The sequence below is a fragment of the Erpetoichthys calabaricus genome, chromosome 3 (genome assembly GCF_900747795.2).
Source record: "Erpetoichthys calabaricus chromosome 3, fErpCal1.3, whole genome shotgun sequence".
Lineage (NCBI taxonomy): Eukaryota > Metazoa > Chordata > Cladistia > Polypteriformes > Polypteridae > Erpetoichthys > Erpetoichthys calabaricus.
The window spans coordinates 10,432,323-10,452,632 of record NC_041396.2 but is presented as its reverse complement, the minus strand read 5'-3'; the positions used below and the strand labels follow the sequence as shown (position 1 = coordinate 10,452,632).

Below are 20,310 nucleotides of genomic sequence, written 5' to 3'. Positions count from 1 at the left end.
GAAGCCTTTCTAATTGTGCTAACACTGCTGAATCCGGTTATTCTGTTCACTTGTATTGCAAAATACTAGCATTTCTAAAGTTCAGTTCTGGGTCCAAAAATGGCCAAAATGAAAGAATCATGGCAGTCTGTGGTTTTATTTTTTTTTTGTGCAGAATGAAAGTTATTCTATGTGACAGACTGTCAAAAAAACTGAACATTTCATGCAAAGGTGTCCATTGCTATCTTGAAAGAACTGGATCTGACCAGGAGAGAAAAGAGGGGGACGAGCTAGACAGACAACTACATAAGAAGATACAAAGAGAAACAAACATCTTACTGGTCCTCAGTTGGCTTTTTCTTTAAATACACACCAAACAACAGTGTTTGTGACATATTTTTAAAACAATTTAATAGCATCTTGATAAAGTTATCAATATGCATTAAAAACATGAAAATTTCTGGATGGCTTCAAACTTTTGATCTTTTGGATGAAAACTAAACAAGCAGCACAACGTCTCAGAAAATGCTAGGTCCACGACAGATAACAATTAACTGATTACGCTATAATGCATAATCGTATCCAGCAGGCTACCAAAGCAAAATTTGATAATACTCTTATGCTTTATCAGAATATAAGGCTACAGTAAAACTGTGCCCAACAAAAGGTGTCTAAAGAAACAACCAAATTAAAAAATGCACCCATTTACTTGCCACAATTATTTTTCCAAAGTTATGGTGCTGTTACTTTATCCCAAATGACAGACAGAAATTGAAATGGATGTGAAACCAGTGGCGCTTTATGCAACTAGAACGGATTTGTGCTCGAGAAGAACTATGGAAACATGCCACAGAATACCAATTCATTATACTGTTGAGAAATGTCATGCTATACCATTTTCTAAATCTGCTTAATCCCAAGCAGGGCTGAGGGGTGGGAGATGGAACCTAACCCAGCAAGCACGGGGAACAAAACGTCTCCGATGGGTGCCAACAGGGTCTAGCTGCAGATCTCCAGTATTCATCCCAGTCAAACTATCATCAGGTTAGGTTAGGAACATTTAATGAAACCAGCAACCAGATAATGAGTTCTATTAAAAATGCATGGGTTCTGTGATTCCTTTTATTCTATTTCAGTATGTTAAACAAAACAAAAAAAAATTCTAATTATAAAAACTTAAAAATGCCTAAGAACAGGATAATGGTTATGAGAGGGGTGTCTGACTCAAATAATGATGACTGTCCAATAAGTCAACACCTGGTACCTGAAGCTCCAGGGTGGAGGTTCCAGATTAAACCTGGGACATGGTGCCAGCCCATCACAGGGTGAACACACACATGTATATACACACACTATGGACAATTTAATGTCATCAATACACCTAACCTGAATGTCTTTGGACTGTGACAGGAAACCACAGCACCCAGATGAAACCTACATGGACACAAACATTCAAACTCCATGCAGAGAGGAACTGCGACATGAAAAATTGATCTCTTTAAAGCAAGGCATTGATGAGACATTTATAATGAAAAGCAGATGCTTACAAAAGAGATGCAACTGTTCAAGGACTAAGAGAATGACTGGTCACCTGGGGTTTGAAAGAGCAGCAGCAGGGATGGGGGGGGGGGGGGGGGGGGGGGGGGGGGTTGCGGGGAATGTAGTGAGCAGCACTGCACAATATGACTGGACCAGACTACAGTGCTTTGCCACAGACTGCACTTAGAGATTAGTGAGAATTGTATTAACACTGAATATATCAAGGTAATAACACTGTTGTAAAATTGTCATACCTTGCATAAGTAAAAGATAATTGCCTAATAATGTGCAAATACCATGTAAAGATGTAGTGAATTTATTTTGACAGTGATGGCGCTTACTTAAAAAATGTGCTGGAATACAAATTAACACAATGGAGGCAGCATGTAACAGAGTCTCACCATCTAAATACTCATTGGGCTTGCTGAGACACTTAAGAGACACTTGCTGGTTACACTTAAGGCTTTTACATATCTATAAAATAAAACTGACTAGTCACATTGATATCAATTTTAATTGTAGATTATGGTCATTGAAGCTTTTATTATTTGCTTTGATTTTACATATACATGCAACTTTTGTTTTCTTAAAACAGCAGAACCCAGGTTTGACATCACCATATTCAACATTTTCCCACATTTTACATTTTTGAATGAGTGTTGGTGATGGCAGGTTTACCAAAAGTAATAAGTCTTAAGTTTTATTTTATTTTTTTTTTTGAAAATCAGTAACTTACCAGAAGACAGTGACAAATATTTTTAAAAAGTATGCTATATTTATTGTTAAGAATAAAAACATTATTTTAAACAAAAAATTTCTCATCCTTCAACTAATACAGGAGTTAAATTCACATTAGCTATTTAAGAGGTTCCCTGCTAAATGGAGGTTCTATTATACTGTATCTATACATAATACAGTACATGCAGTTGGCATTACAAAATATGTATTTCATTATAGTGTTACTGACAGAAATTTATAATTACAATTATAATATCAAGGGAAATAATCATTGACTTTTAATTCAGTTATGATTGTGCATCCCACCCTATACATGGCGTAAAATCCAAGCGCATTCGATGACCATTTTTAAAGTTGGGAGTTTAAAACATTTTATTTATTTATTTAAACAGTCACCATTTTTGTTTATGAAATATTTTTGCAATAGTGAGTTATTCAAAAATAGCAGCAATAATGTAACAATCATATGTGTTAGTTGAGAACATAAAATCAATGTTTTGAATAGCAATTTATAGTATTATGTACTGTAGCACAGATAAGCTTGTGGTGGCTGTAATGTAATGCTTTCACAGATAGTAGATTCCAACTCAAGTGATACAAAATTTGCATTGATGTATTTACATGCACAAACAAAACCAGGATAAGGTGAGTAACCCAGCTAATGCAGAAACCTGGTTTCTAAAAACCCTCCATTTACGTGTGCAAGTACGCTTCTGGGTTTTGGCACAATGCTCCGACATCAAACAACCAAGGCTGTGGAGTCGGAGACAATTTTGGGTACCTGGAGTCGGCAAAAATGTACAGACTCCGACTCCGAATAAATTTAAATTGTAATGGAAAAAAAAATACAGCAAGTTCAAATGTCCCATTTCACAAACAAGTCATAATTAAGTACTTTTCTGATGTAAGAACAACGCCCAGTGCATAGTTGTGTGAAGTTCAGCTGAGCTATTATACAACCTGACATTCATATCTTGTAATCTGGATTATGGTATATTACAAATTGTTTTAATTTTATTTCAGATATAATGTGTTTAACAAGTTCATTTGAGTGTAAACAAGTGTAATGATGTAGGTGGAGGTGTGTGCTATGGCCTGATGGGTGTTCAGGAGTTCTTGTCTTTTGTTTAAACTGGCCAATACGGTAGAGAGTCAGCTTCCTAGCCTGTAGTTCTGTGGTTAAATGACATGTATGTTGCCTTCCTTTAATCAACATGGAAAATACATTAGCATATTAAATACAGAGGAGTCGGGGAGTCAGAAGTACAAGAAACTAAGGAGTCGGATTCGAAGGATTTATCTACCGACTCCACAGCCCTGCATCAAACTGCACAGCTGTGAAGCAAATAACACTCATCCATCCCCTTTTTACATTCTCAGCCTGAAGAACACAGGCAGCTGTGTCACACGATCATGCAGTTTTAACTAATCTGTAGCAAATAGTTGGGTGAAAACTAAACTGACACTTTAGGTTAGGTTACTCGCTACTTTAAAAAGCAATCACACTGCATAGCACACATTACTTTTAACGTGTTACCCTTAAGACGGATACAGAGATTGTGTTGCTTGCCCTTAGCACTGTACAGTACGTTCAGTTTAACACCAACGTAAGTTTACTGATTTCTGAAATACTGAGTTTATATTAACCAGGTGAAGGAATACTGCAATCACCCAAGCATTTGCCTCATGAAATATATTTTAAGGATGCTTCTACCCCAGGCAGCTGAAAGCATGTGCAAAGAAATGGAACAGACATGTGCAGACTACCACCCGGCTGCACCACTGGAAATCTATGCCTTTCTATAGTTATTTAAATTCTAAGTTTTTATAATTTGTTGGTATATTGTATATGCTAGAATTGTAATAAAGGGGGATAAAAGGAACATGATATTTATGTAAATACCAAGCAGCTAAAACATTATTAATATTTAAATAAAAACGCAATTTAATACAGTTTTGTTAAAACAGGCAAATGGAATGATCAGAAACTTTTACACCATAGCATCTAGAAGGCAGTCTTAGGTTTTTACCTGATATTCATTTTCAGAGTTCTCAATAATTTTCACAAACTCTTTGGCTGTTTGGGCTTCATTCTGAAAATAAAGAGAATTTATTTTAACTTGGCTCTCTTAATTTTCATATAAATAATGCACCTTTGGAGGACCACAGTAAACTTTCAGCTCATGCTACAAACAGAGTTCTCTGTTGAAGTGTGGACAAGAGCCGCCACCCAAGGTGCACCCTGTAGAATAAATGAAACCGAAAAGAACTTAAGGCAAGATAAACCTAGTAAATATTTCCATGGCACAATCAAATGTCTTAAAGACACAAATGCATGCATATAATCATGTATATTGTTGTCTCTCCAATTTTGTTTCATCGAGGATTATGATTCACTATTGCTTGCAACATGTTTATGCTCTGCAAAGAAGACTGCTGAGTTTAAGGTATGGCAGCAAAGTACCAGTATGTTATGAAATCATCTGATTAGATTACTGTCCCCAATTCAATGCAACTATATGCAACTTTAAAACGTACAGCAGCCAAGTTGGCACATGCGGTACTCAAAAGTGATTTTTATTCTTATTCCATATATGCAATGCTTGTACACATAGAGAATCAAATACAGACACAGTAGTTTGATGACAAATAAACACTCAAATCATAAGATTGCAACTGTGGTAGGAAATACTTTTCACCTACTGTAATATCTGGGTATTAAAATTAATCATCAATAACAGTGCTTGGAGATGATTTTTCAAGCTGAACAGTACAGTATATCCTAGAGGAAACCACATCCCCTCGCTTGAAAGACTGCTATGGAAGGAGATGAAAACATTTAAACACATAAACTGAAAGCCTTTTAACCTCCTTAGCATTAAATTTTTTCTCAAGTAAACATGTAAAAAGCATTTTGTTTTTTGGATTGAAAAATGGCATTTTTGATTAAATCTCATCTTTCTGTTGCAAAATGTGCAAAACACTAATAGTACAAAGTCATTAGTATAGAAAGTATAATAATTGGCTTCAGCAGACCCCTGTGACCCTGTAGTTAGGATTCAGCGGGTTGGAAAATGGATGGATGGATAGATGAATATGAGCAGCACACTGCACAGGTGTGAGTGACATGTCACTTTCAGATTCCCAGCATCACTTTGGCTTTCATTGACTGCTTCAATTTCTCTACCTGAAGACAGATTAATTTCGTCATGACTTGCTGATGAGAGGTGTTTCTTATGTGACGCCATTACGATGGCTTGGAGAAGATGCGCCTATACCATCATTCAGGTAATGCTTGGGCTTGACGCTTACACAAGACACGCCTATACCATTGCCCGAGTAACACTTGGTACTAATGCTGTTGGCACTTTTATAGCCCGAGTAACCCTCGGCTCTTAGGCGAGATACATCTATACCATTGCCCGAGTGACACTCAGGACTAATGCTTTTAGCACTGTTTTTACAGCCTGAGTGACGCTCGAGTCTAATGCTAAGGAGGTTAAAATGATTGAATCTCACCAAAATTTTTTGCTTTTTTTCTTCTTCCTAAAATGGCACTGATCCTCTGTTTTATAATCTATGTGCAATTTCAAGATGTGGAACAATACTCTAACACTCGGCTTGAAAAGAAAAAGAAGAAGAAAAAGAAAAATTACATTCAATTAGGCTTTTGTTTTCACGTTTGTAAAACCAATTTTGACCACAAGATCTTTATTCATTTATAAAAAATGCTTCACTTTAGAATACAACCTAATGTGACAAATTAATTTAAACCATTGTTGTGAACAAAGATCTTTGACTTGAAAAACAAAAAAATGAACTTAAGTTTGAGATACCACTTTAGCATCTTGGACTATAATGCAAGGTTTTTCGAACTTTGATGCAGCTGTGCTGAGCTTGTCCTTGAAAGGATGCCATAAGATTACTAGTATAACAAAGGCTCTTTATTTTCACTTTTGTCTATATTGTTTAAACTATGCATACATTTCTCTAGGAAGCAGTCTTTGACCTTGAGTCTCAGCACCCTGAATATATCCCATTTTTAGATTTAGATCATCCTACTTTACCTTTTAAGTTGGCATTTCTCAAACGCAGTCCTGGGGATACACTGTGGCTGCAGGTTCACCCCCCCCAACCAAATTCTCTTTTTAAATTGAGTCTTAGCCTAATTAAGTGAGCTGTGTTTTTACAGTGTCTGTGTTTTATGGGTCAAAGGAGACACTACAAAAACTAAGTTTGGTATTTTTTTTTTTTTAATGTACTAACCAGTTATATGGGGGTTAATTTATTTGTTTGCTTTTACTTTTTAACAATATTTTCATTCTGATTTTCACAGTGTTCTGGTTAATCCTACTTAGTAGGTCTGACACAGATATAACTGCAGCCTTTCACCATTTAGTGTTTTTTGCCCAGGTGTTTGCTCTGCTGTTATACATTTTTATTACTGGAATACAATGAAGGGAGCAAACTACACATAAAATGACAAAATCATACAAAAAACAAAAGATAGTTAAGGATTTAAAGCTATAACAAAAATAGAAATATCTGTAAATGTCTTATAAATATAAAACTCATACTGTTATGCTTTTCTGAATGTAGAATAAGAGAAAACAAGACCAGCTAATTAAATGAGATCAATTATCATCACTGATTGTGAATCTGGTTGGAAAAAAAACCTGCAGCCACATTAGGTCCCCGGGATGAGTTTGAGAGCCACTGTTTTAAGTAAATGTGCTCATCTTAAAATTTTCATGCTAAAAGATGCTCTTGTATATTTGTATGTATAAAAGCTTTGTCTAAACAAAGAAGTGTTAGTATGCAGTATCTATGCAGGAGAAACATCTTGCATGATATACTCAATATGATGAGTTTTGTTAAATAAAGTTTTTACCTTATTTGATGGAGTCCAGAGTGCATTTGTATACTTTTTCCAAAGTAAACCAAGTGTCAAGAATTTTTCCCTGACATTTATCCACTGAGCAAAGTTTATATATGCACAGATATATTCTGGAGATATTTCAAATATCAAACCAGGCCACTGATAAGACTCATTTATCATAACTAATAAACTGAGTCAGTGCTTAATAATCGGTCAAGAAGTTCCACACTGCATCACAGTTGCATATTTCTATTTAATTTGCACTTACAGACACTGTCAAGGACTCCTGAATTTCTTTATGGCTAACCAGCTGAACATTCCCATCTTCATAGTAATGGACCTGCAGAAAATCATAGCAATAATGAGCTTTAGAGGGGCCCTGGGCAATTTTTATAACCCATTATTAATGTTCAGGAAAAAAAAAAAAAACTAACTATACAAAAGGGAATATATTTTTGGCATTATGTCTAATTTGTGCTCCAACCTGTATCTTGAGTACTCCCACAACTTGAGTGACGGATTGGTTGATGGTAAATTTCCATTCCGATCGCCAACGGCCATTCCTGAGTATAAGAAGAAAAAGATAAAATAAAGCAAACAGAAGAAAGGGAACATAACAAATTAGTGCTTTTATCTGGGTATGTGTAGTGTGACTTACCAGAAATTTTTAGGTTGAAACTGGTGGCTCTCGATGCAGGCAATAATTGTTTGCTGTCCATCAATTGTCTTAGCATAGACCTACATGAGGGAAAGAAATAGGCAGGTTTACTCAGCACAGGTAAAATGAATGAATTCACACTGCTAATATTTTTGGGACTTTATTATCTTCACAGAAAAAAAGAAGAAAAAAATATGCAAAATACAAAGACCCGAAATCCTAATTGTAGTGGACTTAAGACCAAATTCTTATTTGCTTGATCTCATCATCTGGTGGAAAAATATACAGATGTGCCTAATTCACAGTTTTAATACTGGGAAGTAAATGTCTGTATTTTGATGCTGCACATGGAAGCAAGTCAAATAAAGTGAAGATTATTTCTGAAAACGCAGAAGATCCTGTACTGCTTTAAATGCTATGCTCCAGATCCCCAAAAATAAAAATTGTATCAAAAAAGAAAATTTGATGACATCTCAAGGCAGAAATGCTACTATCAACCATATAAGCTAATCAACCAACATTGGAATACATTTACACTTATTTTATCCAAAACAACTTACGAAAGAAGTAATAAATGAACGTCACTCTGGGGACATTTATATATTTATATAAACATAAAAGGGATGGTGAAGAACACTTTAATTTATGATTTTACAACCGGCCGTTTTTAGCATTAAAATAATATGAATTGTAACAATGATTATAAAATTTTGCAATATAACAAAAATATAAAATGATCAAAATATTACAGAAAAAGCTGTCATTAAAGTTATTTTATATTTATGAATGTCACATCTCATATGTTTTCAAAACTGTATTTGCTGTATTTTCATATTACATTATTTTTTTAACAATTTCTTAGTGATGTCTTTGTCAGTACATCAACTATCCTTTCCCTCTTTTGTTTCCATGTTCTTTGGAAGCTTATTTAGACCAAATTGATGACATTATGGGCTTCCCTCATGTGAGTAGGAGTTCACTTTTTGAATAGGTAATAATAAGAATAAGGTATATGTTACAGTGGGGGGACATCATGATTTTAGAGAGGCCTAGGTGGGGCATGGCCAAAAAATGGTTGGGAACCACTGCCTTATACAATAAAGCATTAAATGGGATAAAGCTGGAACACAACACTTAATTGCACATGTTGTAATAACCTGCACATCATCTCCTTTTGGAAGGATCCAAACTCATCCCAGTTTGGATTCATTTTCTGACAAACTTCCTTTTAGTAAAAACCTGTTCCTGGTCTTTCTCTCCTTTAACTGGTGAGGAAAAGGGATTTGAAAAGAACTGTTGGATGGAACACTAAATATTTACATATAGCTCGATTGAGAGTATTATATTGATGCTCAAAAACCAAACTAAGAAACTGGAGAAAATAAAAAAACCTCCATGCTCACCAGCTTCTACAGGGGCAAAGTGAAGGCCATCCTTACTGGCTGAATGTACAGTTGCTGCATGGATCCAGACTCGTTGGTTTTACTCTTGACTCACATACACAGTATTCAGTTTGCTGTTAAATTACATTTCTGTTACCATACTGCACTATTTTTAACTGCACTTAACAGTTACACACCCCATGTGTGGTTTCCTGCCATTTTACTTCCTCATTTACACAAACATTCCACATGAGGTTGGCACTGAACAAGAATGTCTTAACCCAGGATACCAAGAATCGCACAAAATCAACCGCTTCAAGTTTCCTTTTTTGTCATAAACATACCTCACAAATGCATAAAGTATGTTCTCTGAAACTAAAACCTTTACTGCTTAAATGTGGATGGATTCAGCTCTTTTTGTCCTGATACTCTACAAGTCCCCTTTAACAACCTGAAGAACACAGATTACATGTAGTAAATATAGGTAAAAGTAGTGGTGTCTGGAAAAAATCAATTATATTAATGTGACGGCTTGATTAAATGTAAATAATTTCTTTTTGAAAAAATACTTATCTTCTCTAATTCAAATTATGATCATATAACACCAGCACTTCCCCAGCCCTATGCAAAAACACAAAACAAAATTAAGCCCAAAGAAAGACCATTACAGTAGATTTTAAGTAGCTATCTCTATTATAATAAAAAAGTCTTGGAAGGAGACAAGACGTGATTTTCTCAGAGAGACACTTGTACGTCCCGCGAGCCGAGTCCACGGCCCATGTTGCCAATGAGAATTAAAAGATTCCAAAAATGGTGGCACGGTATCAAGTCCCGTGAGATGGAGTCTTTTAACATGAGATTCCTTCAAGTCACGCCCTACTTACAACTATTTTCAAACAAGACCACGGTCATCTAACCTCAGTCGTGTGAATGTTTTTGTCAGACACACTTCCTGCGCAATCAGCTCATAAATTTTATCAGGACAATAATTTTATACGTTCTAGATGACAAGTCAATGACTAAGTGAAGAAGAAAGAGCATGGACAAACATTTAAAAAAGTTGTTTTATTAGAGAGAAAGAAATGATATTCACTCACAGGCAGTTATCACGATGCAAGTCCAAACACGAAATCAAAATTCAATGCGATCTTGAAGTTAATTCCAAATATTGTTTTTACTAAAGTTTTAAAGTAAAAGTGAAAATAATGCATATGTAACAATTCCCATGAAAATAATCTCTTAAAATTGTATATCCGGTAAACCAAACCCGGGGGTGGGTGAGCGAAGCCCTTTTGTCTTCATAAAAGCAGTGCTTCAATACATGGGCTTCAAATTAAGAGCCCTGTCACACAACTTCTCCAGCAATTTTCAGTTGCAGACTTCACATACATATTCTTTGCAAGCTGGAGGCAGTTACATCACACTCTTGTAGCTCCCAGTCAAGTGGTCTCACATACCAAGGGTCTGGGCCCAACCAGTCTGTGACTCACCCTGACAAAAACAAGTAAGCCTGAATTTGTCTTAAGTCATATAGGTGGTCTTATGTGTGAGTTGAGAACCAATGAGCATGTGAGAGAGCGGAGAAAACAATGAGGCACAATGCATACAAGGGAACAAGGAACACAATTGTACAACACCATCCAGCACTGGCACTGTGAGGCAGTACGTTACTGGCTGTTATAAAAAGGGGGGAGGCTGCGATATTTTGGAAATGGGAAACCATGCTGGAAAGTTGTCATGAAGTCATTTAATTTGCAATTCCCAGCAATCTGTACATGTGTAATCTGACATTCTGAAGTGAAAAGATCAACAACTCAAGTCTTCAAGTTCAACATCCCTTCCAACTAGACGGCATGTAACACTGGCTTAAAACAAATTTTAAAAAACATGTTCACACAATATCAGTAGGGCTACAAATGATCCAGAATGCTTACCGTGCAAACACCATTAGGATAATGCTCCTTGACGTATGCTCTAAGGGCATCGTCGCAAGCATCTCTCCAGGGTCTCAAGCTAGACTCCCCATCGTAAGACTGAGACTCACTTGCTTCTTTCCTCAAATGGTCAAATTTGAATGAAAGCTTGCTTTTGGGGTCAAAAAATCTGCCGTGACCAAGATCTCCATGCTCTGTTATCAAGACCTGAATAAAAAAATAAATAAATAAAAAGAAGTTGAAGACAAAAGGGATAATCTAAGAAAGGTCAAGTAATCCACCATTTCACCTTTTTTTCCCCCCCGAACAATAATGTAGCTTCTTGCACTGAATTCAATTCGACCTCTTGAACGAGTTGTTTACATGAAAGTTGCAGTGACTTTTGGGTCATTCCATGGAAGTGTGTAACATGAAATCAATCATATCCTTTACCTTATAGCCCTGTAAAAACCGATGATCACGTACCAATTTTTAATTATTTTACGATTTCTTCATAGAGCACAGAAAATGTAAACCAAGTTGTTATTTATACCGCAGTGACGTTCAACTCTGAAATTTGAGAAAAATCACATTTACTCAGCTTTGAGGTTCTATATCTCTGATGGGGCAAGATGTAAAAATGCGATTTTTTTTTTGGTAACATTTATAGGACAGTGGTCCACCCACAAAAAATGATTATTGTGTTGTGCCTAGTTTTTGAGATATAGGGGTGAAAAACAGTGCAATTTCATTTCATTCAGGCAATGCAAAATGCCTGACCAAACCTGGTAGAAAAGACGGGACAAACACTGGGCACTGTGGAGGTTGTTGTGGAAAAGAGAATGGTGGAAAAGTTGGAAGCCATCTAAGGATGAGGTGATGATCGAGGATATCCTCCATTGCCAATTAGCTGACCACATCATCAATGCAGATAAAAACATTTGCAGAATTCCGGAAAGAGCCAAACTGCCACTGACACTTTTTTTTTTTTTTTTTTTTAAATGTTGAGTACCTCACAAGAAAGCTTTGAAGCAGACTTGCTCGCAAGCCGGAGGCGTGTGAGATTGCTGTGCTATGCATCACAGCTCTTCTTTTATGCCCTGTCCACAACCCCTACCCCACACCCTAACAGTAGCTGAAAACTAGGTCAGGGTTAATGATCAGCACAAACTGGTCACCAATTAAGAAAAGAGTCAGGATGAAAACCTGCAGCCATAGCAGTCCTCTAGGACCGGAGTTGGAGACCCCCTGCACTAACTAAGCCCCTCATATGGGAAATGGTATTGTATAACGGCGCTGTTTAGAAATGACGATGTGAGCTTAGAATATACTGCATTGCTCTACCATGGAAAGTACTTTAAAAGCCACAGACTCATTCCCCCATGGTGCAAAAAGGAGCACCTCTTGGGACCTTTCCTGCTTGCTGCCATTACGTAGTTCAATGCTTCCTCCCAAAATTGTGTGCTTCCCTCCAGCCAGAAGCTTAATGTGTTATGTGTGTTTATTCTATTGTACTTTGAGTCAAATCTGAGACCATGAACCTCAGACAGAAAAGGGTGGAGTGCCCCTTCAGGGTTGGGAGCGAGATCCTGCCCCAAGTGGAGGAGTTCAAGTATCTTTGGGTCTTGTTCACGAGTGAGGGAAGAATGGAGCGGGAGATCGCCAGGCGGATCGGTGCGGTATTCGCAGTGATGCGGGCTCTGCATCGGTCTGTCGTGGTGAAAAAGGAGCCGAGTCGTAAGGCAAACCTCTCAATTTACCAGTCGATCTACACTCCTACCCTCACCTATGGTCATGAGCTATGGGTAGTGAAAGAACAAGATCGCGAGAAGCTCAGTTATCCGGGAGGGGCTCAGAGAAGAGCCACTGCTCATCCGCATCGAGAGGAGTCAGTTGAGGTGGCTCGGGCATCTGATTAGGATGCCTCCTGGAGAGGTGTTCTGGGCACATCCAACCGGGAGGAGGCCCCGGGGAAGACCCAGGACACGCTGGAGGGACTATGCCTCTCGGCTGGCCTGGGCACACCTCGGGATACCCCTGGAAGAGCTAGAAGAAGTGGCTGGGGAGAGGGAAGTATGAGCATCTCTGCTCAAGCTGCTGCCCTCGCGACCCAATCTCAGATAAGCGGAAGAGGATGGATGGATGGATGGATGGATGGATGGATACTTTGAGTCAGTATCTGTGCATTCTATGATCTTGCTGTGGTATGCAATTCCCCTTAGGGATTAATAAAGCATATCAAATTTATGAGCCAATTTTGTTCAGCAGAAAATGTAGTTCTAAGATTAAGTAAGCTTGAAATATGCAATAATGTCTTTTTTAAAAATGTTCAAATCCTTGTTCCTAAAATTATATCACATTTTTGTTGGCTAATAACAGAAGGGTTATAATAGTTTTATGTTGAGCCAAAACTGCTTTACTATATATAAGAAACAAAGAATTTTAAAAACTAAGTATTTTCATTTTTGTTGAAACATTCTGAGATCCTTGCCTTGGAGAAAACCTGATAAGCATTATGACAACTTCAGGAAGTTGACATGAATTATGTGAGAGACACGGCATCACTCTCATCTTGGTAGAAAAGATCCTAACAATACAATCTCAAGATAAATTAACTTTAAAGAACACCAAGTGAGGTCTATACCATTTGTTCCGTCTCCTATACAAATGGATGATGCCTGCATTCATGGGTTAACTGGTGGGTTTGACTTGTATGGAACACACAAGGCATGGCGTGATACATCCAACTTTTACCATCCTCCTGGGCCCTGCCACATCCTTCGTGCCATCAAATAATAAGAACTTTGCATTTGGGACCCATGTTGACGCCCATTTAAGATCTGGCCACCTTTGGGGTTCTTCACTTCAGTTTCTCTCAAAGTATACAAAAATGAACAAAAATATTAAGAAAGAGCTCCTTTTTCTTTGCTCAGCAGTCCAAACATTCAGACTTGATATATAAATAAATAAATAAATATATATATAGCAGTGCTGGAAGGTATCACCAAAACTCTATATCACAGTATTTTTCAAAATTATACCGGTATTCAACGGTATTTTTTTTCCCCATGCATGAGTGGATGTTAACCACATTTTCCACTGCAATTACTACAGTAGACTGGCTAAGAATAACCTATTCCACTGTCATGAGAATTGTACAAAAAAACATTTTAATGTGCACACAAGTATTAATACAGGTTTACATGGCCCCATAAAGTGATAGTTTTCAAGGGGGTGGCACTAATGAAGAGAAGGAACCACATTTCATGACAGTTGCAGTCAAAACAAAGAACCTTTTTATTGAAAAAATTTTGCAAACAACTTAAACTATAATTTTGACAACATATTTTCAACCATCCAAAGAGGCATTTAGACTTAGTAAAATATCCAGAGGTGCTTATCAAAAGTTGTATTGCACTGAACAGGTCTTAGAAAAGGAATAAATAGAATATATTTTTTGTAAACCAACTACCCTTGACGTCTGACTCAAGTGTCCTCTAGCTTTTTCAGTTTTACCCGAGGACATGGCGGGTACCAATCTTAGTTCCATACATTCATGGTACTCCAAAGCATGTTTGCCGCTAAGGTGGTGCAGCAAATTGCTCATGTTGCCGCCTCTGGCGACAACTTTAGCACGACATCATTTGCAGTAAATAGCTGTTTGGTCCACATCCAACCTTTTAAAACCAGACAACAGACACGGCTCCTTTTCTCTGCAAAAGTTCTTATGTGTCATTATGTTCAACTTTTTCATCTGCTACAGCTTCAGTTTTGGAATGTCCTCTGTCCATTTTCACAGCTCAATACCTCCACTAATGCATGCGTGTTTAGCAGTGTAGCAGTGAAAAAGGTCCCCCCTTAAACAGTTTCCCGCTGCGCCATATTTCGAACGTTGTTTAGGCTATTTAAACTGGTGTTAAGGTGTAAGAAAAATCCATATCATAACAAAAATACAAAATGGTTTTCAGTATGAACCAGTATACCTCCCAGCACATATATATATGCACATACACACACACACACACAGTGAATGTATGTATGATATATATATTATATATATATATATTATATATATATATATATATATAATTTAAAAAAGAAATTTGATTTAAACAAAGTTATAATATTAATGCTATTAATATTTGAAGCAGTGCTATGTATCTACTACCAATACCAATATTCTGTCTGACCTATAGGCCTTACAGTATAAACTAGGCTGAACACAATGTGTTTGTGGATTGGCTATCAAATTGATGAAACTTTGATTCTTCTTAAATTTGGAGGAGTGAGAAGCCAAAAAGAGGATTTAAATTTTTTTCCCCCAATATTTTTCATGTAACGAGGTATCTATTGCAGTATGAATAACAATTTTGTTTACTTTTTTTGTGCTGCTTAAGAAAACAAAAAGTGAAAAGGTATCCGATGATCAATTTCTAAAGAGCTATAAAGTAAAGAATATGACTGATTTCAGAGCATAACACAAGTGAAAAATAATTATCACTTTATTTAGTGAAAAACAAACTTGTCTGAATCGTTCAAATCTACTTACTGATTCAGGAGGCATATGACATCATGTAAAAGCTTCTGAATGATAAAAATTGTGAAAGCTGACATTTTATGCAGGCTAATGGGGAGCAGGGATTCAAACACACAAACAAAGAAGTTTTTCGCATTTTTTGAAAACTGTGCAGCAACCAATTTTTTTTTCAAAATCAGGTGAATCTTGATAGAATGACTTTAATAAAATGGTTTATTTTATAACGGTTTTAATGTTGAATGTCACCATTTATCACATTTATAAAATGAATAAATACTGCACTTAATATGCAGAAATATGCCATCTACAAAACATTAACTTTACAACACTTTCTGTAATAAAAACTTCCAATTATACATAGCTAATTCAAATGTGCTTGGAGATGGTATGTTGTCCACACGCTAAATTTCTCAACCTGATCCAGCTGAGAGCACATCTGTTTGATTTAAATGCTGAGCCAAGGATAGCACCACACAGCCATGTTTAAGCTCCCCTAAGTTAGTTCCAACATTCTCCCTTCATCTCCCATTACCCATTTTTTTTTTTTTTTTACATATGAATTGCTTTGCCTAGTAATTTCACACTACCTGATCTTCATGTGCTTCAAGTTTCACCGGGGTAAACTGATCCATGTTGTACTGGGCAAATGCACTAGTAGAAAGATTTGGAAGGAGGGGACAGGAGAGGGGAGAAAAAAAATTAATATCAACTAAATAAACACAATCATATACAGTCAGGTCCATAAATATTTGGACAGAGACAACTTTTTTCTAATTTTGGTTCTGTACATTACCACAATGAATTTTAAATAAAACAACTCAGATGCAGTTGAAGTGCAGACTTTCAGCTTTAATTCAGTGGGGTGAACAAAACGATTGTATAAAAATGTGAGGCAACTAAAGCATTTTTTTTTAACACAATCCCTTCATTTCAGGGGCTCAAAAGTAATTGGACAAATTAAATAACTGGAAATCAAATGTTCATTTCTAATACTTGGTTGAAAACCCTTTGCTGGCAATGACAGCCTGAAGTCTTGAACTCCTGGACATCACCAGATGTTGGGTTTCCTCCTTTTTAATGCTCTGCCAGGCCTTTACTACAGCGGCTTTCAGTTGCTGTTTGTTTGTGGGCCTTTCTGTCTGAACTTTAGTCTTCAACAAGTGAAATGCCTGCTCAATTGGGTTAAGATCAGGTGACTGACTTGGCCATTCAATAATTTTCCACTTCTTTGCTTTAATAAACTCCTGGGTTGCTTTGGCTGTATGTTTTGTGTCATTGTCCATCTGTATCATGAATCAATTTGACTGCTGTATTTAGCTGGATTTGAGCAGACAGTATGTCTCTGAATACCTCAGAATTCATTCGGCTGTTTCTGTCCTGTGTCACATCATCAATAAACACTAGTGTCCCAGTGCCACTGGCAGCCATGCACGCCCAAGCCATCACACTGCCTCCCCTCCACCGTGTTTTACAGATGATGTGCTATGCTTTCGATAATGAGCTGTTCCACACCTTCTCCATACTTTTTCTTGCCATCATTCTGGTAGAGGTTGATCTTGGTTTCATCTGTCCAAAGAATGTTTTTCCAGAACTGTGCTGACTTTTTTAGATGTTCTTTAGCAAAGTCCAATCTAGCCTTTCTATTCTTGAGGCTTATGAGTGGCTTGCACCTTGCAGTGCCCCCTCTGTATTTACTTTTATGCAGTCTTCTCTAATGGTAGACTTGGATATCGATATGCTGACCCCCTGGAGAGTGTTGTTCACTTGGTTGGCTGTTGTGAAGGGGTTTCTCTTCACCGTGGAAATGATTCTGCAATCATCCACCACTGTTGTCTTCCGTGGATGTCCAGGTCTTTTTGCGTTGTTGAGTTCACCAGTGCTTGCTTTCTTTCTCAGGATGTACCAAACTGTAGATTTTGCCACTTGTAATATTGGAGCAATTTCTCGGATGGGTTTTTTCTGTTTTCACAGCTTAAGGATGGCTTCTTTCACCTGCATGGAGAGCTCCTTTGACCGCATGTTGTCTGTTCACAGCAAAATCTTTCACATGCAAGCACCAAACCTCAAATCAACTCCAGGCCTTTTATCTGCTTAATTGATAATGACATAATGACGGACGTTCCCACACCTGCCCATGAAATAGCCTTTGAGTCAATTGTCCAATTACTTTTGAGCCCCTGAAATGAAGGGATTGTGTTCAAAAAATGCTTTAGTTGCCTCACATTTTTATGCAATCGTTTTGTTCACCCCACTGAATTAAATCTGAAAGTCTGCACTTCAACTGCATCTGAGTTGTTTCATTTAAAATTGATTGTGGTAATGTCCAAATATTTACGGACCTAACTGTATATTTTTGTAACCGCAAAATGTTAAAATATACAAAAGCAATAAAAATGAACATTAGCTGCCTTGCACATAAACATATTTGTAACAGTTGTTCAACTTTCATTTACCCACTTATGCATTTACAAAGAAACAAGTTGTAGAGTACAACAAAGAGAAAGTTGAGTGTTAGGCCACTGTTTTTGTTCATAGGATCATGGGGGGCAACTACAATAATATAATTCATTACATTGGAGACAAATTATGTGACAAACATGGCTTTGCTGCAAAAAGCTATATAGGAATTATTGCTAGACAAATTGGTCATGGCAGAGATATAGTCAAGAAAAACAGAGTTGAATAGGCAAAATTCTCTAGTATAAATTTTATATTTAAATATACCTATAATATTGGATATAAAAGTATTAATATGCTTACTGAGCAGCCCCCTCCCTGAGAAGATTGTCATTGTTGAGCAGCAACCGCACATCTGAAAGAAAAGGAGAAACAAACTGCAATTAGGAACTGTGAGGCAAGAGAACCCTAAACCGAGTCTGGACATGCTTTTGCCTTTCTGACTGGCACAGCTGACAGAAAAACAGCTAACAAATTAGGAAATGAAGAAAATGTGCATTAAAAACTGTGTACTGAAAGAACAGGGTTTGTTATACTATAAAAGAGTTCATTTAAAACTTTCTTGGGACAAAATGTTCACCTTAAAGAGCTTGAAACTGAAAAGTATAAACCAGTGGACTTCATTTTTTTTTTTTTTACATTGCTACCCCCATTTACAGTTAAAAAGTGACCTCACCTACTCTTTTCAAGTAAACGCTCCCAATCAGGATTTTTCTGGATAATATGGCATATAATGCACATAAGGACATGCCTGACCTGTGCCTAGAATGACATACAACTGTAAAGAGGTTTGATTGAGCACTGCCATGTTAAATTCATCATAAGACCACCTCACCACAACAGTCAACAAACATGACCTTCCCATTCTGTTCATGAAGGATGTCAGAAACACTTTAAAAATGAATAAAATTAAATGAACGTCACCTCCACTGCCAACATTATATATACACACAGAACAAGAACATGGAGAAAAAAAAAACACTCTGGTTAATTCACTTAAAAGTACCCATTTGTGCTTAAAGATAAAAATACCAGTATTGAAACAACGGGGAAAACTGAAGCTAGCCACAAAAAAAAAAAAAGCTTTTTTATTTTAGAGTTGTATATATAACGTATTGTGGACCTGTACTGCCATAAACTACATAACTTGCTAACAAAATGATCTGAAAACCAGTATTTTTCATCAAACACATTTGGCAATCCAAATTTAACTGGCTGGCAGCAACAGATCATAACCCCTGAACTTGAGAACCCTGGCATAAACTGTTACAAGTAGGAATGACCTCTGCTCCAGTTGAAACATTTTATCATTTAAATGATTAACCATAAAGTGACACTTTCTAAACAATATCACACTTTTAAGGTAAATATAATCAAATATATGGATTAACCAAATATACAATTTAGTGATTTCATTTAAAAAAGAGCCAATTCACAAAAGCTAAAACTGAGGTAACAAGGGATTTTTACTGCTTAATATATATATATAAAAAAAGTATTGCTATTTCTTTTATTACTAGTTTCTGACAAAACTGTCAAGAGAACAGCAAAGCTATTGAGAGTCCCAAAAGAACTGTTGTGAGTGCAAGTCTAAGTCCTCTTTGTGAGTGTCTGGCCATTTGGACATAAGGAACAGGTGGCCTGCTCTTTTGGATGCCTCAGGCACCTGGCATCCCAGAATTTTCAGAAAGTGTGGCACACTCACTTTTTGTCTCATTAATAATATATCAAACATTAATGAAGGACACAAGATATTTAAGTTATTGTACAATTAATTTTACTTAGCAATTTTAATGACTACAAGCTATGTTATCCAGCTTTGCCCAGAAAATTTCCATAAGAGGTCTCAGTTATAATGCCATCATTTACATGGATGTACAGTGCATCCAGAAAGTATTCACAGCGCATCACTTTTTCCACGAGATAGAGATAGATAGATACTTTATTAATCCCAAGGGGAAATTCACATACTCCAGCAGCACCTTACTGATACAAAAAAACAATATTAAAGATTGATAATAATGCAGGTAAAAACAGACAATAACTTTATATAATGATAACGTTTACCCCCCCGGGTGGAATTGAAAAGTCACATAGTCTGGGGGAGGAACGATCTCAGTCTGTCAGTGGAGCAGGACGGTGACAGCAGTCTGTCGCTGAAGCTGCTCTTCTGTCTGGAGATGACACTGTTTAGTGGATATAGTGAATTTTCAATAATTGATAGGAGC

General features: G+C 36.8%; 1 protein-coding gene across 2 annotated transcripts in view; it reads right to left on the bottom strand.

Annotated features, from left to right (window-relative positions):
- capza1b (capping actin protein of muscle Z-line subunit alpha 1b) overlaps positions 1–20,310 on the bottom strand; it is a 72,222-nt gene that overhangs the window by 5,106 nt on the left and 46,806 nt on the right. For both annotated transcript variants that reach the window (XM_028796352.2, XM_028796353.2), the window contains exons 3-9: positions 18,386–18,437; positions 16,213–16,276; positions 11,110–11,316; positions 7,794–7,873; positions 7,620–7,698; positions 7,404–7,475; positions 4,287–4,349 (exon numbers count right to left, since the gene is read on the bottom strand). In XM_028796352.2, the coding sequence (XP_028652185.1) occupies positions 4,287–4,349; positions 7,404–7,475; positions 7,620–7,698; positions 7,794–7,873; positions 11,110–11,316; positions 16,213–16,276; positions 18,386–18,437 (617 nt within the window). The remainder of the gene's footprint in view (positions 1–4,286; positions 4,350–7,403; positions 7,476–7,619; positions 7,699–7,793; positions 7,874–11,109; positions 11,317–16,212; positions 16,277–18,385; positions 18,438–20,310) is intronic.